Below are 24,458 nucleotides of genomic sequence, written 5' to 3' on the forward strand. Positions count from 1 at the left end.
ACTGATGACCGTTCTGAAAGGTCAAGTTATTTTTCTCTACACTAGCAGCAAAAGGTAAGGCCTGCGCTAAAGCATCATTTCAAGTATGCATCTTCTGCCATTACATAAGAAATCATTCAAGTTTGGGGAGGATATTAAAGAACAAATAAACAACTTGTCAGCAGCTTCAGTCAGTCTTTTTCTAAAAAAAAAAGTAATAACGCATTCCAGAGCATGACACTTCAGTGTTTCCAAACTAGCAGGATGACTGGAGCCTGGCCAAAGATGTCTTTCGGCAACTACAATGGTAACCAAAGGACTCTGAATGCTTCTTACTACAGTTCAATGGATCCATCAACATGACTATCATAGCCCAGCTGACTGTTCTTGTGCACATAGTTTTTAAGGACGTAACAACCAAAGATGATCTTCTCACCTTTTTGGTCTTAGGGGATATTTACAACATATTCAAAAAAGTTACATGCTTGAGAAAAACATACCAATCAAAACTAAGTTCCACAACTGATGGTGCGGTAGCCATGGTCGGCACAAAGTATTAGTTGATCCATTACTGCCACATGTCCTGTTCAGTTTACAATTTGCAAATGCAATTTGAGCAACAGCCCTTCAGCACCACTGGTTTTAAATCCTTAGTTGGCAGACTCAATGGAACAGACTGTGAACCAGTCCTCCATGCTGATGTGAAGTGGTCAAATTGAGGTAAAGATCTGCAAAGATTTTTTAGATTTGATGCTTGAAATCATCAAGTGCAGTAAGCAGTTGGACTTTGTTGCTCGACTTCAGGTTCCTTACAGACATGAGCATCAAAACTGAACGAAAACTTCAGGGAAAAGACAAACACTTAGCACATATGATCAGTGCTGTGATTGTATTCAAATTGAAACTGGGTCTGTGGCCTATTAAACTGAAGAGTAAAATGTTGTAGCCTACTGTCTGGAGAAAACAGAGTGGGTGGGCAGCGGTTGGGGGTTCAGTTAACCCATTTGTCTGGATAGCTGGTCTATCATACAGACTGACATCAACAGTACAGTTTAATGTCTGCACCAGCTGAAATTACCAAGAAGGTCCCACCTTCTGAGCTACTCCCCTCATCTTAGGCTTGGTGACCTTTAGGTTAAAGCTCACTAGTTATCTTTTGCTAATGAGTGTGTAGACCTATGGTCAGTTAAGACAACAACAACGTTACCTATGGTACTGATGAACAGTTGCTGGAGTCCCATTGAGTGGGTGAGTAAATTTGCCCTACTCCAGAGGGGCTTCACATGGCAGTCACAAAACAGTCAATTCCCCTACCAGCAGGGGACTATAATGGAGGGGCAGTCTCTGAATAACAAATTAAAGTACAGATGAGGAATAATTTCTTCACTCAAGCTGTGAATTTTTGCAATTCTCTACTTCATAGGGGCATAAATATTCCATCATTGGAGTAGATTTAAGCCGTATTTTAAGGAAATAACTGAACAGGGAGGAATGATGAATGAAAGCAGATTGAACGCAGATTGAACTATGATCAGAGTGAATAGCTGAACAGGTATACTCAAGCTATTACAAAGAAATTAGAGATACCATTGTCACTATTGTGTACAAAATTGGGGCCCCATTTCTGAAGGGTCCCAACCTGAAACGTCAGCTTTCCTGCTCCTCTGATGCTGCCAGGCCTGCTGTGTTCCTCCAGCTCCACACTTATCTGACTCCAGCATCAACATTTCTTACTATCTCCTCTTAAACACAAACATTGATGTTCTGGGCTGGAGGGAAAGATACCCAGGAAGGAGAGTTCAACAGCATCAGTCCACTGTATCCAATGAAGTGCCTTTTGCTTCCCATGACCTTCCATTCTAGGATCTCATTCTTTCTCAATTCTCAGTGAAAGATGCTAGGCAGTTAACATGTTAATTGCAAAGTTTTTCAGTTACTGGTTAGAGCCAAGAGAGTTCATTTTTGCTGCAGGTTGGACATTTCTCCCTTTAACATGAACCCACAAGCTGGTCACTTGCCCAGCAGCCAGAAAGGTGCTGACACCAACTAAATAACCAAATCAGCAATCTGTTGCTAGGTGAAGATTACTCTGCACACACAGCCCCATTGCCATAAAATCTTAAGATTCTTCCCCCACTGCTTGAACAACAGTTTAAACACAACTTGGTGAGTCCCAATAACTTAATGCACTAACTCCTTGTAGCGTCCTTGGTTTAAACCAGTCACTTTCCCATTTGATCCATAACTAAAAGAAAAATGAAAGATGTGATCTTTACATTCACTTGGAGTTTTTGATGATCAATTCTTTTCTACCCTCAAAAAAGATGCAGGCAGAGTTTGAGGTGACCTTCAGACTCGCTTGTCTCATGAATTAGTGGCAAGACATCAATGGGGTACTGGTATTCTAACTGAATCTTGAACTTTCATGCTTTAAACAGGACCTTCACAATCTATTGTTTCTCTGGTTTACTGCAGGACCAAGTCCTGAATCTTCTGAGCCAGCAGTACATAGATTTTACTTGGAAGGCCGAACAAATGCTCTTGCCAGTGCACATTAGACTGGCAAGCCCATGATCAAATTTTCCATAAAACCTGTAGTACTTTTGATGGTTTTCCTGTAAATTCACCCAAGTCTGATTTGTCCAAGTTTTACCACAGCTTTCATTAAAACAACCATTGAAATTTCAAAGCTGTATGTTGGGCTTATATCAGCTGCTGGTAAAGGGAACAGATTTTATTAGACATTTGGTCCCACTTCGTTCTTTCAAAAATGGTGAGTTTTTATACAAAAATTGCTACAAAACAAAGAATTCTATTATAAGAGAGCCAGTTCATGAGGCCTTTGACTGACATTTAGTCACAGAAACTACAAACAGTAGACCATTCAGCCTTAACCTCCTCTGCCAATTAGAGTCATACAGCATAGAAAGACCCTTCAGTCCAACTAGTCTATGCCAACCAGGTATTCCAAACTTCACTAGTCTCAATTACCTGTCCCTTCTATATTGAAAAATCTTTTTGAATTACATAGTGACCCAGCCTCCACAATCAATCCCATCTGGATTAGTCATAAGCAAGCTTAAAAATATTGCATTGGCTTCCCTTCTCCAAATTCTATATACTAGTATTGGAAAAACCCATTTATTCCCATTCTGCCGACCTATTCTGAATCCATACCAACACACTGCCCCAATTCTATGTGCTTTAAATTTTGCCCACTAGCATCTTGTGGGATCTTATTCAAGCCTACTTGAAATCCACATCCACTGCTTCTCATTTATCTACTCTACTATTTTCAATCTTTCAAAAAGAAAGAAGTTTAGTGAAGCATAACTTTCCTGTTGCTCTGACAACAAAGGAAATAAATGGGAAAAGAAAAGATGGTCACTGCTTAAGAAATCCTAACCTGGCAACTGATCACTGATTTTCAGCTTTTGAAAGTAAATTCAGCCATAACTTCAGAAAAGTTAGAAGTGTAACAAAGTGGAAACTGGGTAAGGCTTTATCTGCTTGCTGTGTTGCAAGATGCGCTATAATGAACGACAAAATCACAACTTTAAAAAATATCACAACAATTAAAAATGGCAAAGTTTTATTGAGTGAGTTTATTTTCACTTTGCACCTTACAAATATGAACAAAAGTGACTTGTCAGGTCTCAGATATTGAAGACCAAGATTAAACCCTACAATAACGGTCTAAAGAAAAATTCTACATTAAAATTTTTATTTTGCCATAGAGCATCCAAAGATGCTTCTCATCATTTTCACTTCCTAAAAAAATTAAACCAGAGACTTGTTTTTAGACAAATATAAAAAAAATGAAGTCAAGCAACAAATATAAGCACATAATTGTTCAGTTTACACTCACCAGTGTTTATAGTTGTGTCATTTTAAGTTTCAAAGAATTTTGTTGAATATGAATGCACTACCACACTTTACAATTTTTATACAATAAACCAGAATACACTGCCAATTAGTTAACAATTTAGGGTTTCAATCTCAACATTCTGGGAATTTAAGTGGGTACAAGATTTATTACAATCAGTTAAGCCATCCAGATTGTGTCTTCTTGATGTTGCTTGCACCAACCTTCTTTGTGTGCTTGACAATGCTCTTGCATTAAATCAAGCCTGCAGAAGCAGTACACTGCACATGCGTAACAAGTCAGAGGCATGAAAATTTCAATAACTAGTGCCAAAATACCTTACATAATGAAACTTAGGTCTCAAACTAAAATCATGTGATGAACACACTGGTGCCACCCTAGAATTTTCCTCAACCTAGGAAAAGGCTTATGCTGAATTCTAGTCATAATGAAAAGGAATGCGTATACTGAATTCACATTTCATAAGCATAACCAAGTTTAAGCTGGTAATTGGTATCTGTTAAATAGGTGAAAAAAAATTACATTCCCCATCCTCCACTCATGTTTGACATTCCACCCATGCCATTCATCCCCAGGGATCCTCTACTTCCAGTTCCATAGTAACTTCCATTCATTCCGGCTTGGCTGCCTGGAAAACAATTTCATGAAAAATTGTTTTTCTTTTTGAAACTTGGAACAAAAAAAAAACACACACTGCCAGGATGCAAGATTGCTGTGTATAAAAAGCTCAGTAATATAACTGGTCACTTACCATATGCACTCAAGCTTGCTTGACTTCCATAAACTCCATATGCAGTGCTTAGTTGCTGACCGTTTGGACTAGCATAGCTTGGACTTGCATAGCTTGATTGGCTTCCTAAAAACAGACACCCTTGTAACATGTTTTTATACAAATACCATCTCCAATGTCACCAGAGGTGTGACTCTTGTTCCATTTACTGATCTCAATGAACCATAGTTACAAGTTCACTAACAGCTTCTATATTTTCAATCTAGTTTTATTTCAGAGCTCAAGATAGATGTTCTTTCCATTTATGCAATGCCTATAACTGGTTGCTAAAACTAGCCCTGCATTAGTGCCATGAGAAAACAGATTTGAAAATTCTATTAAAATGGTAACTAGCAACATTCTGCTTTCTAGTAATCAGAATAATCAATTTCCATTTATTAAAATGACTCGAGTTTTGGCTTTTGAATTAAAAGGCAAATTCTACTAAAAAAATCATGGTAATAGGATACTGTGCTCAAAATATCAAGTGCTAGAAGTCCATTCAAGCACAAAATATTACTATTCTGAATACATGTTCTTTTCACGCATGCAGTGCTTCTAACGGATGCTGTAAATAGCTTGGCATTAACAGAATACGACAAGCTACAAAAAAAATAAAAAATAACCATAGTAACATTCTGTTCCTTGCCCAGTATTCAAAAATTACCCATGTTGTTTGCACTCAAACCTTTAAAATGAAAGATTTCTTTACAGCTATTCTTACAAGACACCAACTTCCAAAAATATCAAACGCATACTGATCTTGTGAACCAACACTAGCACACACTGGCCTGGGACATGAAAGAATTACGAAGCAGAAAAATGTTAAGCTGTGAATGAATTGGATATTCACTTACCTATTGCTGACATCTGAGTCGCATAGGCGCTAGCAGTGCCTCCAGAGGTAGAGTTCAGGAAAAGTTCCACATATCTATGTTCTAAAAAAGGCAAAAAAAAACAACAGAATTTCACAGGAAGTTACAGCAACATTGCAATTTAATATGAAGTTTTCAAGCAACTTACGCATGTGAGCTTTGTCTTTTGACATAGCTGCCACGGCATCCTCATGAGTAGCAAACTCTACATCAGCTTCTCCTGTCACTCTACCATCAGATCCAATCTCTATGTGGACACGGACTGGGTTGAGGGGTGAGAAAAACTGAAATAGAAAACGGGTAGAAGGACTTTCAAGCAATTTTATGTAAGTGGATTCTTGGGAAAACATGTTGCACCACTGTTATGACAATGATTTTTAGGCTTCCGAGGTGCATGATATTTAAATACAACATGGAACCAAACCAAAACAGCTAGCCAAATTTGAAGAACTTGGGTCGACAAATTACATTAATTCCATTCTTGGTGAGATGCAGAAATTCTCTGAACCAACTTAATAAATACAAGTACACAATTTTTGGATAACAATCAGTTCACGTACAAAGTTGAAACACAAACCAATGTCATAATCATAACAGAGCAGGTATGGAAATGGTTTTTCCCTTCTCTCATTCCCAGAATCTGTTACAACTCCTTAGGATGATATCAGTTGCATGCTGCTTGGGGTAAAACCAATCCAAAATAATCTATGCAACTCGGTTTGAGTTCTTGTTAAGGTCACGGGAAAAAAAGGGGATCGATACTCAGCTGGGGATATCCTTTCAGTAGCATAGCACACTTTACCAACACACCTAAACCACATGAAAAAAATATTAAGTACTTACATTATATATGTCATTCTCTGTAGCCCGAAATGGCAGTCCCCTCATATGTACACAATGCCCTGTTGTGCTCTGGAAGGTAGATTCACTGTTTGCGTATGCTTGTGCAGATATTCCTGTTAATGAAAGTAGTATTATGGAATAATAGCCATTTTCACATATTCTCTACAACGTGCAGCTCAAAAAAACTCACCCCGATCTCGTCCATATCCATGATCTGACCCATAGCCATAACCATCATTGTACCCATTATAGTCATCATAACTTCCATAACCTGGACAGAAATGAAGTGTTTAGGTTACATTATTGTAATTATTAATCCTGAATTGATGTACAGCATGAAAATAGAACTGCAAATGGATCTGATGTGGACTGAAATGTAGTTACTAAAACTGAGAAATGTACATTGCAGCACTTTAAAAAATCAAATTCATCCACTGTCCATTAGTGAATACAAAAGATTAAGTAACAAAACTGAAGGGAATTTAGCTATTTCACTATCAATAAAACATATATAAAAAGCATCAGGGTTCTCTGCTTGATCATACCACAGCAAATAAATTCAGTTCTCAATGTTATTCCCGAAAGTAGTTCTTGATCTCTTATAAAACTGCTTGATCCATTGAAAATACTCAAACGTCATGGTCAATATCCATTTGCGTTGACTTACCGCCCCCATACACTCCACGTCTCATCTTCTCATAAGATCCTCTAGGAATACCATAAGTTCTTCCAGTCATCGGTCTATCATAAGGACCTGGTCTTAAACCAGACATCAACTTCCGGGGAGGATCATAGTGGGTACGCACCTCAGCCCGGCTGCTCTTGAAAATTTCAATGTACCTAAAATTTTATACATTGTATTTAAACATTTCAGTCTTAGCTAGTATGCAATTTAGTTACAAGAATAACATTAGTAATTATACACTAATTTGGAGTACCTAACCATGTACTGCCCACACAAGAAATTTCAGCCAAGGACCAAACTCCATCTACAAACTGACATTTTAAGAATAGCCCCATTACAACTGAATCATCAATACTCTATGTAAAATTAATGTTACAAAGGGCATTCTATTCTTAAAAATCCCCAAGTTACAAAGTTCAAAACCACAGAATTTTTACTTTAACCAAAATTTTAATCATGCAACTGGAGTCCATATTTTGGCAAAGGAGTGATCATGAAGCATTCTTAAAATGCAACTTACATGGTTTTTAAACCAACAAAACCAATTACATAGCAATTCTGACCTAGAATGCTGTTTAGAAGGGCTTGAACTAATAATTAACCTTCACAAAGAAAATAATCTTTGCTCTTTGAATGACTTTCAATGTCCACATAAAAATGCACACTGCATCAGGAGAGATCGGTTGGAAAATCATGATAATATCCTTTTGGACAATCTCAACCAGCCATTTTGATCAACTTTACTTCCTGATTATGAGGTATAGTGCCTCATTCAAATTACAACTTTTGATCTTTGACAAGCAAAGTAGTCAAACATGGCATCAAATCATAAAGCCATGGCACAGAGGCTTTTTATGTGGAAATAATTTCTTTCAAAGAATAAAGACAATATCTTCAGGAAATGACATACATTAGTGAATGTTTGTTCAAACTCCATGTACAAATAGGATACGGTCTGTTGAGTGGGCAGTGGGGCACTAGAGAACTAATTAGCAACAATCCTGGAACATAGGAACACCTATTAGTCTTCCAGCTGTCAAATCAAGACAATGCCAGAGCTGTGCCTCAAATGACTAATAAAAGCAGCTTCACCATACAAGTCAGAACAAGTAACAACTTGACTTTGTAAATATTTATCAGACAAAAAAGTCATATTCATCTATTGCCTAGTTTACTAATTGGTGAGTTCCTAAAAATTCCAAGGAAATACAGCAACAGCATCTTTTTTAATATTAAACTGTCCAAAAAGGACATTACAAAATCCACTTGCAAACAGAGCTACATATCCAAACAATACTGCACATCTCATTTCAACCTAGCCTCTAAACAGCACAGCTTTACATTGCTAAAGAACTAAGTGCTGAGACTTAAGATCCGCTGCATCCTAGAAGGACTTGCTGCACAATTGATTTCTCAAATTCTGAAAGCCTTCAAAATCGCTCCGAAGTGCGATATTCATTACACTTGCACAGGCAACATAAAGCATATTACTAATGGCGCAACAGCAATATTAACTATGCTGGGCAAAGTGATTTTTCTTCCCAATCACTTTTTTTTCTTTATTCATTCACAGGAAGAGTGTGTCACTAGGTAGGCAGCATTTATTGCCTAACCCAATTGCCCAGAGGGCAGTTAGGAGTCAACCACATTGCCGAGGGTCTGGAGTCACATGTAAGCCAGACCAGGTAAGGATGGTGGTTTCTTTCCCGAAAGGACATTGGTGAACCAGATGGATTTTTCCAATAAGGAAAAATGGATTCACAGTCATCATTAGACTATTAACTCCAGGATATTTACCGAATTCAAATTCCACCATATACCATGGCAGGATTCAAACTCAGATCCCCAGAACGTTATCTGGGTCTCTGGATTAACAGTCCAGCAATAACACCAATAGGCCATCATCTCCCCCGTCCTCCAAATAGTGGGTTAAGCAACAAAAATAAAAAAGGATCAACTAAGCCTAGCAATGATACGCTTGAATTCAAGTTGAAATTTTAACAAAAACAAACAAACAAACAAACAAACAAACAATCAGCAGCTTCTTAACGAAAAGAAAGTATAGCAGATACAAGAAATACGAAATCTATTTCCAGCACATCTGACTATTAGAAGTCAACTTTTTGGTGCATTATAATTGCTAAAAGACCCTAATAGACTCAAGACACTATATCCTTAGGTTCAACTCCTTTCCCCTCTTGGGTAACAGCGAAAGTCTACAATATTGCCATCAAAACAGGACCCATCATTTGAAACTGAAGAATACACAATGGACATTTTGAAAAATGAAAATTTGCACAATTTCAAATCAATAGCTTTCCCCAGGACTTCTACAATCAAGATTCCTGCAGACAATCGAAGACTGCAATACAGAATGAAGTCCTCTGCTAAATAGAAAATATCTGCACCAGTACAACCAACTGCCCTACCATGATCCTATTTGTATTCTGGAGGCTAAACAGACTAAGGTCAATTTGGGGACATTAAGTTTCTATTCACACCAGAATCTTTTGATGATTAAATAATTTCCACCTCAGATTCACTTTTTGTGTTTGGTCTGTTACAGGGCAGGAGCAACGTAATGCTAACGTCACACATTACTTTGGCAATCTGCCTGAAACTCAACCACAACACTTCCAACCATAGCAGACATTTTGACAAATCTTTTCCACTATCATTATCGATAATTCTTAGTTAATATTCAGGTAAGCAAACAGCTAGTGTAATATCCTCAAAGCAGTGGTTAATTTTAGGAAATTTAATGCGACCAGAAAAATAACTCCTTTCATAGCCAGAAAGCAAGACCTTCATCCCAACTATCAAAGATATAATTAATTATAAAAAGGTCTCAGGCATGAAAGGTAATTGCTGCAAAACACTGTGCGAAGAATACTTGTGTACTCGACTGTCCTATGACAGAAGCAAGTTGCACATGCTTCTTTGAACAGTAAACTTAAATAACAACTATGTTGAAAAGCTATTTGCCTTAAGTTTCTTGCCAACAATTGTCATTTAACTTTATTACATATTAAACCACAAGTAATTAATTTCAAATGTTAAAAAGGTAATTATCTTGACATCCAAGACATCCAATAGGTTGTACATTAATTGGATAAAAACAGCAAAAGCATCAGCCAAGACGGCAAGTAGCTTTTCAGGCTCAGGTTACCAGTATTTCTATTTCAATTTCATTTTACAAATAGTCAACATGTGACAATTACGACAAAAATTAGTGTTACAATGTCTTTAAAGAGCTTTTAAATTGTGCTTAATCACATTTCTTATGGTATCAAAATCTGTGAAATGTGGTAACATTACTTAAAACCTAAACAACAATGCATCCAGGTGAAACATTCGCCATACCAAAGCACTGTACTAGATAACAAATCAAATCATATACCATAAGAAAAGTGACTCATCCATCCATCCCCACCTGTGCCCTATTCTTTCCTTGTGTTTCTTTAGAGCCTTTTCAGCTATTTCCTGTGTGGCAAACTGCACGAAGGCCTCCCCCGTGCTCCTCCCCTGGTAGTCCATCGGCAATGTTATCCCATTTGGCACGATTTCCAACCCTTCAACCCAAGGACAAATAACCCCAGTAGGGGATAGCATTAAAGGGTGCACATGCCTAATTATTACTTATGACGTTGCATTTATAAAAATGTAAACTACTGTTAAGTTACAGCTCAAAATTAAAATGCACTAAAGTGTTGTGTGACAATCATGCTGTGTACATATATGCCAGAACCTAACCAACCACAGGGGACTCCCTGGGTTGAAGCACAGCCACATGTGTCACATAACATCTTAGAACAAAGCAATAATCATTATTTAAAAAAACAATTAAAATAGCTTCCCAAATTTTAGTGTCAGGATAAATAGGAATTCACAGTAACACAATACAACTAAACAGTCAAGTCCCTAGTAAATTGAAAGCAGCTGCATTAATTAGATTGACTCAAGAGACCAAAATATAGCAACTAAAACCAAAGCCCAGCTCCCCACCATCAATTTCAGGAACTCATTAGTTCCAGTATTAGGTGTATTCTAGTGCTTTGCCTGGGTGGTCATTTTGCCATGTGTGAATCGGTGTGCACTTTTGGGCTGTGGGGCCATCACAGCCAAGCACAAACCTGTTCTCACCTGATGCTCACACATGTAATGCCAAGAGTGAAAATCCTCAACTTTAAATACATCCACTCTACAGGTACTGAGACCATATTCAGTTGGCTCAGCAGCTTTTGGCTTATGAAACCATGCTTTGAACATACAGCTTTTCTGGCTGCACTGTTCCAAGTTGCATGATATGACAGTTACCCAAGCAACCAGCAGGGAACATGATCAGGCCATATTTTGCCTTGCATATGCAGGAATGTCTCAATGACCTGTCAACATTGAATTCCTACTCTTCACCTAGCCCAGAAATAAACCATTTAGTTTCCTTAAAAAAAAGGCTAGGCAAGCTTCTCACCAGCCTAATATATAGCAGCCAAGCACACCATCTGCTCCTAGTGAGATGGTCAACGAAGCTACTGTTTACAGCCTTCAGAAGCTGAGTCAGTGCTCCCCCTATAATTTCTTCGCCCACTTACTGGTAAGCAATCAGCCTTCACTTGTTGCCTCCAGCAGCTTAGATCAGTATTTGGTATTTTAACTTGCCTGTTGTACCACTCTGGCACATTAACAGCATGTCTTTTGTTACCCATGTTTGAAGGTTTAGCAACCAAATGTAACAAACTGATACCTTCATAGATTTAAATATACTATATAAATCCAAAAATCCATCTACAAACACTAGATCAGACCAAGAATAAACAGGATGATGGAACCAACTGTAGGCTTTTTTTTAAGAAAAGGATGCTTGACATGAAGTGAAATAGAGTGACTGGGTGTACGCACGTGCACGCGGTGGGGGTGGTGGGAGGAAGAGGGAATAGTGGTAGGGCAAAGAAAGAAATAGCAAAATCAGACCAGTGCACAGACTATCAATCCAGCTGTAAACTCACATCTTTCCTCAAACGGATATATCAAAACCTTCTGAAACTTTACATTTGGCTGGTATATTGGAGATTTCCCTTGGGTACAAATGGAGAGCGAGGGAACCAAAGCGAATGATTGGACAAATTTCATTAAGATGGGCAAAGGAATTGATTGGAAAGAAAAAGAATGAACTGTGTGGAAGCTACTTTAAAAGTACATTTGGAGGTCATTTTTAACATATCTTGATGCAAATTTGATCGTTGCCACCTTGGGAAAACAAAACCAAGTTAAAATCCAGACAAGTATAGCTTAGCATTTCAACAAATATCCATGAATTACCATCTTATTTTAATAAATTTATTAAAATAAGGGAGAATTGGTGGGATTTAGACTGGGCTAAAAGGCAATATTAAGCACCAAGGCTTACACAAGATTAATTCTCAACTTCTCTGAATAGATTTCAGAAATCAGGCCTTTTGTGACAAAATGGATGGCAAGTGACAAGTCAGATTTTGACCATAGCTATAGCTAAGAGTGTGAATTCTCCTGGATAATGCTGTGATTGTAAGTTTTTGGAAACAGAATTTTAACAATAACTCTAATCTTGATCTGAACCAGTGTGCAACACATCGGCAGAATAAATTACTACATTTTCTAAAAATGCAAAACAAAAGCAACAGAAAAGTTGCACCAGGGCAGGAATTTTTGATTGAGTCATCAAGTATTAATTACTTGACTGCATAGTTAATATGCTACATCCCATTTAAATAATAGTTATTTAATTCAAATCTGAATAAAATATAGCAAATATTACCTTATCAACTGGAAATGAATACCATTAACTTATTTAATCTTAAAACTAAATTTGTAGATTAGACATAGCAAGTAATTAAATAAAACCACTTAAAACAACCATTTTACTAAATTGTATTCATAAAAATATCTGCTTTTTGTACCTGTAAAAAACTGTACTATTTCCTCCTTGCTACAGCCAAATGGCAGTCCCCTAAGACGAACACAGCCATCATTTGAAGAATCAGGGCTATTGGGGCCAGTGTGCTTCAAAACCCAGTCCATTTCAATGTTGTTAGATTTAAATACTAGGTTTAAAAAAGTTCAAGAAATAATTTTAGAAAAGCAAGCAGTTAAATCTGAAGTGTTTCAGAAATAGCAATCCCAAAAATCAAGTGATCAAATCACCGCAAATTCAGCATTGTTTATTATGTTATGGACTACAGCCCTCAAAACATACCAAGGAGATCATCTAGACACTAATTTTATCTTAAAAGGAAGTGTTAGACATTGTGTCCGAGATGTGATTCAACTCGCCAAATTAATAGGCTTTAAGCAAAACACTTCATTTTTATATCAAATTCAAAATGTAAACAAAAAAGGAGAATTGGCATAAAATATGTTTTAAGTATTTTGATAAGTTAACTACTACTCATCAATTGTTCCAATGTAGCAGCGACCCTTAAAACACACACATGTAAAGGCAAATTCAGCAAAACTAATTTCCTTCACTGGCAATCTTCTTCAGTCCAGAAGAAACACAAAGAATGAATTTAGCAGCAGAAAGAGAATCAAGTTTTTGCAGCAACAAACAGAGCTGTACAGCAGGTTCACCCCAAAACCCCAGATTTAACAACCGAAAGCAAAACTAAGCCCCTGGGTCTGTGTGGGTCTGACCCTACCCACTCATGCTTTTGTCTACTTTTCAAAAAATCCAAAGCTATTTATTCTGCAAACACTTAGCAGATTTACAACACCTCTTGTCAACAGAAACCGGGCAGAACAAACGCTGCCTTGACTCTCACCTCACCCCACGTTCAGCTCTTTGGTCCACGTATGGATCAAGGCTGGAATGAGGTCAGGAGCCAGGTGACCTTGGAAGAACACAAACCATGCATCAGCAAGCTGGTTAATTGTTAAAAATGGCCTTATAGGGCTGTTAACAATCCCTTCCATTACATTTTTGATGGTCAGGAGTAGACTGATAGGGCAGTAATTGTCAGATTGGATTAGTCTTCCTTTTTCCAAGCACAGTGCATACCTGATACTGTGGAAAATTGCCCAGGTATGTGCCAGTGTTGTAACTGTACTGGAACAAGAGTGTCCAGTTCTGGAGTAGAGGTTTGAGTACAACTGCCAAATGCCGTCAGTGCCAATTGCCTTTGCAGCATCCAGTGTCTTCAACCAAAAATCTCATAAACCGATGTATTTGCAAAAGATACATTGGTGAGAAGATGGAGTAGTTTTTCCACTTGTCAGTCTCCTTTCATCTGCTACACAGATTCTAGGACTTTAGGATTCAGCAGCTTGGTCAAATACAGTGCTCATGAGGTACTCCTGAGGACAGTCTGTGCCCTTGGCACCCTCAGCACTCATTCATCAGCCAAGGAGGTAGGTGGTGGTAATCAAGAGGTTTCCTTGATGCCATTACACTGGGTTTGAATCAATATTGAAGATTTCCAAGGCAACTCTTTCCTGTCCATACCATTATGCAGTTATCATTGGTGGAACAGAACATACTCAAGATGAAGGTGTCTAGCTGAGTGTAAGATATGATTGAGAATATGGCTACGTTAGGCTACTGCTTAATTAGACTGTGGGACGGCACTCCCAAATTTGCACAACACCCCAAATATGGCAAGGGTGACTTTGCAGGGTGGACAGGTTTGGCCTCATTGCTTCTAATGCCTAGGTCAAATTTCTTGGAATGTCACTGCGGTTTGATACATCTAATCAGATCGCTAGACCATTTCAGAATGGAAGCTAGGCACTGAAGAATCAACTACATTTCTATAAATCTGGGAGTGACATATAGCCTAGATTATATAAGGATGGCAGATTTCCTCCCCTAAAGAACATTAGTGAATCAGCTAAGATCTTATGGCAAACAACAGTTACGTAGTCAGACTTCAGCTGCCAGTGGGGATCATTAGTGGGTGAAAACGGGTGTGATGAAAGCAGCCCTTGAAATGACGTGGCCTGGTGTGTGGGGTAAGACGCAGAAGGTGCTTGGGCCCTAAAATTATTGAAGTTGATAGAGTCCTGAAGGCTGTAGGGTCCCCAAGCAGAAACAAGTAACTGTTCTTCCAGCTTATGCTGACCTCCACTGGAGAACCGCAGCAAGCCTGAGACACACGCTGGCCGGGGAACACGGTACAGTGTTGAGGTGGGAGGCAACCAGAAACTCAGGATGATTTTTGCAAATACGATGTAGGTGTTAGGCAAAGCAGTCTCCCAGTCTACGATCTATGCAAGTGTCACTTGACCCAAAACATTAACTTGTTTTCCCTCCACAGATGCTGCCAGACCTGCTGAGTTCTTCTAGGGATTTTGGTTTGTGACTGCAGAATGTCAGCCTGGCTAGCAATTATGGTCCAATCAACACTTTTTTTTTAAAATTCTGTATAAAACAGTCTCTCTTCACCGCCCACCACCCCAAGTCTTAAGCTTTTTTTTCTGGTTCTGATGAGTGCAAAACGAAATGGTTTAAACTTCTTATCTCCTTTTAGTGATGCTTACTTATGAACTTACCTTCTACATATCTATGCCCCATACTTTCTTTGTCTTTTTTCATTGCAATTTTGACATCATCTTCAGTTTCCAGTTGTATGAATGCTTCCCCACTTGGCCGACCTTCCCTGGTATACGTAAAATGAATTCCAGAAATCCCATTTAAGATTTTGCAATCTGAAATGTAAAAGTCAAGTTAAATATTATAGATATAATCACACAAAAGTACTGAATTCCCATTCAAGATTTTATAACAGATCTATAACTTAATCCAGGAGTTCCAGCAATACATCCAAAAGTAAAATCAACAAGTTGCCTCATAAGGATACAAAGATCAAGTCAAATCATTCGTTTTAAAATCAGTCACATCATGATACACCTATGGAGTAAGTGGAACTTGAACCTAGGCCTTCTGGTACAGATATATAGTTAGACATCAAGGTAACCAAAGAGCCAGTGTAAATTGTCCAACGATAGACATTTTGCCAAAAAATAAAAGTTACCTCAACTTGTAAAGTTAATTTCGAATCATTACAAATGTGACTTGTTAGTAACCTTGATTTTCATCTTTTGGAATCTGCTCTCCTCATACTTTCTGAAATACTGGGTTCATTCAATTTCTGACATTACACAAAACAGAGCCTTCCTTAAAACCCTATTTATTTTGGCACTCACTTCATTTAATAGAGACAAGGACCCCAAAGATACCAGAAATCATAAGTTTTCAGAGCTTGGCTATCTCAGCAATTAAAGCTCGGCCTTCCAGTTTTAGACTCCACCGACCGGGGGTGGAACCTTGTCTATTCACCATGCCCCTCATGATGTTATAAACCTCTAAGGTCACCCCTCAGCCTCAGACACTGCAGGGAAAATAGCCCCAGCCTATTCAGCCTCTCCCTACAGCTCAAATCCTCCACCAGTGGCAACATTCTTGTAAATCTTTTCTGAACCCTTTTAAGTTTCACAACATCCTTCCTATAGCAGGGAGACCCGAACTGCACACGCTATTCCGAAAGCAGCCTAACCAGCTGTAACATGACCTCCCAACTTCTATACTCAATGGACTGACCAATAAAAAAGCGTACCAAATGCCTTTTTCACTATCCTATCTACCTACAACTCCACTTTCACGGAACTTTGTACCTGCACTCCAAGGTCTTTGTTTAGCAACACTCTCCAGGACTTTGCTATTAAGTGTAGAAGTCCTGCCCTGATTTGCCATTGCAAAATGCAGCACCTCTCATTTATGTAAATTAGACTGCATCTGCCACTCCTCAGGCCAATGGCTCACCTGATCATGATTCTATCGTACTGTGGTAACCTTCTTCATTGTTCACTACACCACTAATTTTGGTGGCATCTGCAGATTTACTAACTAAACCTCCCACATTCACATCCAAGTCATTTATATAAATGACTAAAAGCAGGGGACACAGCATCGATCCTTCTGGCATACCACTGGTCACAGGCCTCCAGTCTGAAAAGCAACCATCAACCACCATCGCCCTCTGTCTTCTACCTCTGAGCCAGTTTTGTATCCAAATGGCTAGTTCTCCCTGTATTCCATAGGATCTAACCTTGCTAAGCAGTCTACCATGAGGAACATTGGGGAATCCGCTCTGTAACCTCTCCAATAGTCACCTTTTACTATAGTGTGAAGAGCAGAATTATGCACAGTATTCATTTTCATTTAACAATTTATTTTCAATAACAAACCCCTCTATATGAAAGTTACCATTTAAAAATATTCTTCACCCACCCCCAAGCTCCCATTCCTGCTAAAGTGGATATTTGGCTAATCTTAAATTTCAGTCATTTCTGCCCACTCCACCTTTCCACTTAACTTTACTTTGTCAGTGAACGGTACTAATATAAAGAAGCTTGGTTACATGAAAGTCACTGACATAAAATAACCGAACAAGCATCGATCGTATTCTACCTCAACTTAAAGTTACAAACTGCCAATATATTTTAATTATTCATGCTTTTGTTGCTGCTCATTAACCAATCCTGAACCCACGCCATTACATCTATTCCACGGGTTCAAATTTAGTGCAACCTCATGTGCCACTGTATTGAAGTTTCTACTTTACCCAACATAGTTTTTACTTCAAAAAGAGTTAGGAGATTAGCCAAACACTGGTCCTTTCATTTGTGTGCGTTCACTCTGCCAATCTACACTTAGATGTCCCATTTTAACATCAGCATTCAGTTGGACAAGATCAGGGAAAATTACACCAAGGACAGAACAAAGGACTGTAGCACTGCAAACATTCAGTGAAGACTTGAAAATGAACTACTCAAGATGCATTGTAGCTGCTATGTCACCTATGCAATAACTAAGAAAATAAGCCTTCAGAAAATAAATGAGAGAAACAGGAAGAGAGTTTTGTTATGTCAGCTTCAACATAATTAGCTGCATTTTTGGGCAGGGTGGTATCATTTTGCATTTTTAAAATATGAGAATTGATTACAAGTGTTGGGGAAAGCAATGCTATTAGTAATATTTCTTGGGAGAAAAAGAATGGAATGTCAAGGTTTTTTAAAACTCTGACAATGCAACTACAGCAATATTGAAAATTAACCCAGTCTGGTTAAATGATCTCAAAGTGAATGTGACTGCCACCTAAACTCAATAGTGAATTCATTTTAAGGACGCTTCACTTTTTAGAAAATCTATACCTGTCAGATTCTTCATTATTAAAAAGGCAGGAGCATGCCAGAACTCGATTGCTTTTGAAAACCAATTTTAAAACTTATTTCAAATTCAGTGAACTTTAAAATTTAATTGTGAGGAACGCAAACTTATTCCACATTTAGTGCGCTATTAATGAAGGACAAAGTTACATTAATTCATACAAAATTTCTGCTTCAAGACATTTTTAAAGATGTAGTTAATATTAAAAAATATAAATAGCAACACTCACTTCACAACATTATTCTTGTGGAATATGTATGGTAAACATTCTTGATATGCTTATATAGAAATAACATTTTCAGACTTACTAAAATATGGTCCACTTGGATCACTTTTTCATCTTACATACCAGAAAAAAAGCGCAACACTTCCTCAGCAGCAGATGACCAGGGTAATCCACGGACCCGGACAACAAATCCATCAGTTTCTGAACTAGACATGACTTCTTTTCGATGCAATAAGTTTTCCTTTTAAAAATCCTGAATCAGACAATTTCAACATATTTTTACATTTAAGTGATCAATATATTAGACATAGAACAAACTTAAAGATTAGCTTATTTGCACTGAACCACTCATTGAGAAGGTATCCTGGAGGTGTTTGGCATGACAAACACTCATTCATATAGATCCTTTCACAATCTCAATGTCCCCAAAACACTACCCAACCAATGAACAAGTTTCAAAGTCATTATTTTGCAATGCAGGAAATATTGCCAGCTGCATGCCAAGTTCGCCTACTGATAACAATCTGCTTTTTAAACAAAGCATTGCTAGTTGATTGATAAATAATAATAATTAGTTAGATTTTGTTAATCAAATTACAAATTCTAGGCTGTGGGACTGGAATCTATCTTGCAACAGTCCAAGAGTGTTACCCACTGAACCATAGGTCTTAACCTTTCTACCTCTGCCAGTGCAAACAGGTATTGTTGCGCTGACGTTGTCAAATGAACTAGAGAAAGGTAGGCTAGCTATTAATAAAGTAAAGTCTGACCAACATCTGAAAATTGAATTGCCTTTAACTTTGTTGGTACATCATGTAGACTTACCAATAAACAAATCCACAGTAGTTCAAAGCGTGTACCTCCGAGTTGACAGAACTAGCCCAGGTTAGCATTGCTATTGACTAACAGACACTTTGGGGGATGGACCAGTACGTTGTAATTTGGACTCAAGACCCGAAGTTGAATTTGTGCGATAATCAAACAAATCCAACATTTTCTGCTTCCAAAAATACCCATAACTGCTGTGACACATTGAAATGCGCATCACAATAATTTGACAGTTGAAAACCCTCTTTCAGACACAATTAGAAAAAATAAATTTGCACCAACAATTCTGCATTAACCCACATTGCTGGGGTTTGAGAAACAAAATGATCTCAGTAAAATTACAAAAAAAGTGGTCTGAACTTTAATACACTTAAGTAAAAAAAGGAAAACAATATAATTATATAACAAACAAGCATTTTCTGGGAAAGTGGAGATATATGACTAATTACCGAGGAAGAAGTGTACTAAACCTGTGACAGACAGACTGTGGTCTTAACAGTAGCCTCAGTCAGATGGATCCAAACGAAGTTAGATCATATTTCCAACCAAAACGAGAAACTATTACTCTAACAAGCATATTTGAAACCATCATGCATTCAGCCACAATTGAGTACAAGGTGCAGCAGGTGCAGATAAACATGTACTTTTAAAAGAACCTCATCTAAAAATATTATCACTGATCTTTTTTAAAAAAAAGCATTTTCACAATTATTTCTCCAAACAGCTAGCTAATAGCTACAATTTTAACAGAACCAAAAAAAAACAGCAATTAGAAATTTTACTGTAACAGTTCTTTTGGCCAATTTTAAAGCATTACTTGCAATTACCAGAATGGCATTTTTAAGTACATATAAAAACAGAGCTAAGAAGAGGGCTTCAAATTGGATAGATCTTTTAAAAGGCCATCAGCGTCCATTCTGTTTAGTCACCATTTTCTGATTACTTCTTCGGAATTACATTTACCATATTAGTGCCTCAGGTGCTGCTCAGACGCGGACCAATTATTTTCCAGCTACTCTCGTAATGCGAAAACAAGACGAACCTCAGACATAACCATTGCCAATTGCTACTGAATATAAAACTCGCACTGGCGTCGGGAAGCACGCTCTCTCTTTCTGGCCCTTTCACTCTCTTTAGCGTAATAAACATACAAATCGGACAAGTCCCAGCCTTGTGGAAATCCCGGGAGGATGTGGGCGGGAGGTGGTGGGGGAGGGGAGGCTCATTAGGCCTCAAATCGGCACCGGGCGGCATCCCAACGTTTAAAAGAATTGAGCAAAAAAAATTCACTCCAGGGCAACCGCCGGCAAACCCCTCGCGCTGCGGAGCCGCGAACAGACCTGGATCGGTGCGAGCCGTCGATTAAAAGAAACAAGGGAAACAAAAGGCCGAGCGAGGCGCCGCCGGGAAAATGAGGCCTCGCCGCCGGGAAAATGAGGCCTCGGCGCCGAGCGGAGGCCGCGCGCACGCATCAATCAGCCGCGCATTCGCCTTCTCCAGGCGAACCCGTTTAAAAATAAAACTTAACCCCTAAGCAAGGCCACTCACCGGCGACAAGACAATAGCCACTCCAAGAAACCTCAACTAAACACTAATTTTGATGTGTCAACGTTAACGGCCACAGGACGTCCGTTAACACAGCGTCTCCTTCCGCTTCTTTTCTTTTTCAAAGCGTGGAGATCGCCTCAGCGGACCGGAAGTTCTAAGTCACGCGCCACCACTGAGCCTGCGCAGGGCTGGGTACCCCCGAAAAACAGGCCAACGGCGCGTGCGCAGATCTCGTGGCCTTCTCTCTCCCCTCCCCCATTCCAATGTCAATTATATAGTTTTCTTTCAGAGACTTTTATTCATTACCAGGATGTGGTTACAAACACTGGACACGATGATTTTGTAATTTTCAAATACAGACTACTTGGAATTAATTTCAAGGAAATGTATGATTTAGCAGGTTATGAATGAGGCTATCTGGCAAATCCATCCCGTCAGCTCTCACCGTTGTTATTTCTTGCCTAGCAGTGGAGCAAAATAAGGAAACAACATTCAGAATGCATGTAGAAATCATTTGATTAATGGAAAGGATAACGCTGAGGTCTTTGTGTGAAGGTTTTTTCACAAATTTAATGATTTTGAACAAACATCAGTTCAGTTGCTAAACTAAAACATGCTAATTTCACATTGGGCCTCATTTGCCTCTCATCCATAGTTCGTGATCTTTGCTGGATCCCCATCACCTCGATTTTTAAATTCTCATAATTGTTTTCAAATTCCTTGATGATCTTGCCTTCCCTGCATCTATAATCTTCTCCAGTCACAAGTCCAAGATGTCTGCATACTATAGAATACCCTGGGCCTCTGATCACCACTTTCACCCATGCACACAGGCAAAATGGCCAGGAGTTTAAGGCCTGCTAATATAATTAAAATTAGAACTGAAATTGCATTTACACTGAATTACTTTATTGATTAAATTTGAACTAGTGAGTGCTAATAACTACACTGTGTACAGTAGAACTACATGTATAGTATAACAATCAATAATAAAATTTGAAGCCAATCTCCCCACCATGTGAACTAGTGCTAATTTTTTTTAATACTTTGGCCACTTATGTTGACATCCAGAAGTTTTTTGCTCCCTCAGAACTCAAGGCATATGTCTTTGCATTCTTCTAAGAAATTGATGCAGTCTAGAGGTCTGTTTTTATGCTATGCACCTCCAGCTGGTTGCTCTCACTTCTCAAAGCAGTGGTCACATGGAGAAAAGCCCTTTTGAGGTGTGCTATGCAGAATATATAAAAGATATATTTTACATGCTCATGATATTTTTTTCCCTGCACTTTGTTGAAAAATTCCAGTTTTGCCTCCTCACTGATCTAGCAATGCTTCCTCTTCGGTGAGGATGTAACACTTCTCACAATGTTGAACTATTTCAAAGCACAAGAACTGCACACTTGAACACTGTTGCAAAATTGTTCAAAGGATTTGCATTGACTTATTTGGACAATCAACTGTGAAATCGGTTTTCATTTCTGTTACTAATATACTTTTGACTTTTTGTAACCAATAATGGCTTACTCACATTTTCAGACCAAATCTTGTTTTAATTATTTCAGTCTGTCATTAGCAGTGAATGCAAAAAAAAAGACCAAATCCTATTGTCTGGGTTCCTATTCAGATTGCTTGTCAGCTCATACACTGATCAAATTAGCCTCTAAAGCTTCAGTACAGTTCCTAAATAGTTACAGTGCATTGCCGAGAAAGTAAGCCTCAGTCATTTCCTTGGCATCCCCTTGTTCCTGAAGTATCCTGATGCTATTTTGGGCATATTTCCTCACCGAATACTGAATGTAGCTTGTCATAAGTTTCTAGCATTTCAGTAACCTGTCAATAACACAGCAATAAAGGAAACCACCTGGACATGACATGCCTCAATAGATTGCACCCTTCCACTTCAAGTAAGTTACAGAAATCTCTCTACTATGGTGTTCTGCATGCAGAAACAATATTGTGAGAATGATCTTTAGTTTCTTACAGCATACCTTGTTGCCCTATTTAAAACGTGAGTGAAACAATTGGTTACAACAATGTCCTTTTGAGCACTTTTCAACTTTAGGTAACTACTATTATGCTTTCTGTCATGAACAGGTGATTACATGAAACATTAACGGAAGTGTGGGTTTGGATAATAGCTTGATTGTGATTTCTTTCTGTGGTTCCCTGTCTATCGTTATAAAAATTTAAGTACTGAGCCTCCATATCGAAACTAGGATATCTGAAAACCAAACTTTGCTGTACCCTTGTTGCAGACATTAGTTGCCAAAGGGTAAAAAATGTCTTTTGCTTTATGGAATCGAAGAACTTCTGGACAGAAGTGTTGTGTTAGACCATTTTACTTCAATGTTTTTGGCTTTGTTTACCCATGCTTGCTGTGGAGGAGTCATGTATATTTCTTTATCATTTTCTACATTGCAGACAATACCGCTGTAAGACTGGTGGTGCCAAATCATTTAGGCTTTACATAGTTCAACAGCAGTCACTTTATTATTTTATGTCAACGTAGGTGATTTAAGTGAAGGAACTTTGGGTGTTAGATTGTGTTTTCTGACAAAACATGATGATTCATGTTTCCCTTTCTGCAGTGACTGACGTTGATGTCATTTCAGCACAAATTGCAGATTGTGTGATGCTCTTTCTGCTCTATGCTATGAAACTGCATTTGACCATTCTGGATTGAACATCTTTCCCTTTGTCATTTCTAATTAATGAATGGTGGTGAAGAGGACAATAAGATAGTATCTTTCCTCATGGCACATGGTGTGACATGAAAATAACTTCAAATGTCTGATATTGACCTTAGCCAAGGAAGCTGGTAGGACAATCACAGACCTCATCACATAACATTGAGAGCAGCGTCATAAGGATACAGAATGGGGTTGAAAAGTCTTTTTTTCAGGATGCTTGCCAATGTGGAAGTGATTTTATATCGCTGACATCAACATTAGCCGTCAAAGCTATAAGGCTGTCTTTTGGAACCACCAAGACTCTACTCTTGCGTAATTTGTTGATTTTGAGATCAAATATCTGAAATCAGCATTTTTGGCTGGCCATTGGCAGTGACTGACTGAATGAAGGACCTATCCCTCACAAGGCCACAGGGTTACTCCAAACTTCAAAATACTCAACCTCAGGGCATCCCGTATTGGAATGGGGCAGGAGGCTAAAAACCGAACAGCCACCCTACCTCTTTAGCATCACTGATTTCAATATAGAAGATATAGAAGATCTTCAGCTGCTGAGGACCTAAGATCTGGAATTTCTTCCCTAATCCTTTCCAACTCTCTATGTTTCCTTTTGTTCAAATTAGTGGAGATAGTGAGAAAATATCTAGCGAGATAGTGAGAACCAGATTTATTGTGAAATAATAAAAGAACTAAGAGTGACATGAGGAAAATCTTTTTTATGCAGCATGTGTTTAAGGACTGGAATGGACTAAAATAAAACAAATAACTGCAGATGCTAGAGATCTGAAACAGAAACAGAAATTGCTGGCGAAACTCAGCAGGTCTGGCAGCATCAGTGAGGAAAAAGCAGAGTTAACATTTTGAGTTTGGTGACTCTGACTCGGAGTTTTGATGAAGAGTTACCAGAGTCAAAACGTTAACTCTGCTTT

General features: G+C 38.4%; 1 protein-coding gene across 1 annotated transcript; it reads right to left on the reverse strand.

The window, feature by feature from the left end:
- Positions 1-3,554: 3,554 nt before the first annotated feature.
- On the reverse strand, positions 3,555-21,019 carry hnrnph1l (heterogeneous nuclear ribonucleoprotein H1, like). Its single transcript, XM_020532027.2, has 12 exons — positions 20,840-21,019; positions 18,587-18,716; positions 15,561-15,716; positions 12,974-13,117; positions 10,471-10,609; positions 7,020-7,192; positions 6,543-6,623; positions 6,353-6,465; positions 5,658-5,793; positions 5,492-5,572; positions 4,617-4,721; positions 3,555-4,493 (listed from the first exon to the last, which is right to left on the reverse strand). Exons 2-12 carry the CDS (start codon positions 18,675-18,677, stop codon positions 4,384-4,386), a joined length of 1,329 nt encoding a protein of 442 aa, XP_020387616.1. The 5' UTR covers positions 18,678-18,716; positions 20,840-21,019; the 3' UTR covers positions 3,555-4,383.
- Between the last annotated feature and the right edge of the window lie 3,439 nt (positions 21,020-24,458).

This window comes from Rhincodon typus, chromosome 12 (genome assembly GCF_021869965.1).
Source record: "Rhincodon typus isolate 14 chromosome 12, sRhiTyp1.1, whole genome shotgun sequence".
Lineage (NCBI taxonomy): Eukaryota > Metazoa > Chordata > Chondrichthyes > Orectolobiformes > Rhincodontidae > Rhincodon > Rhincodon typus.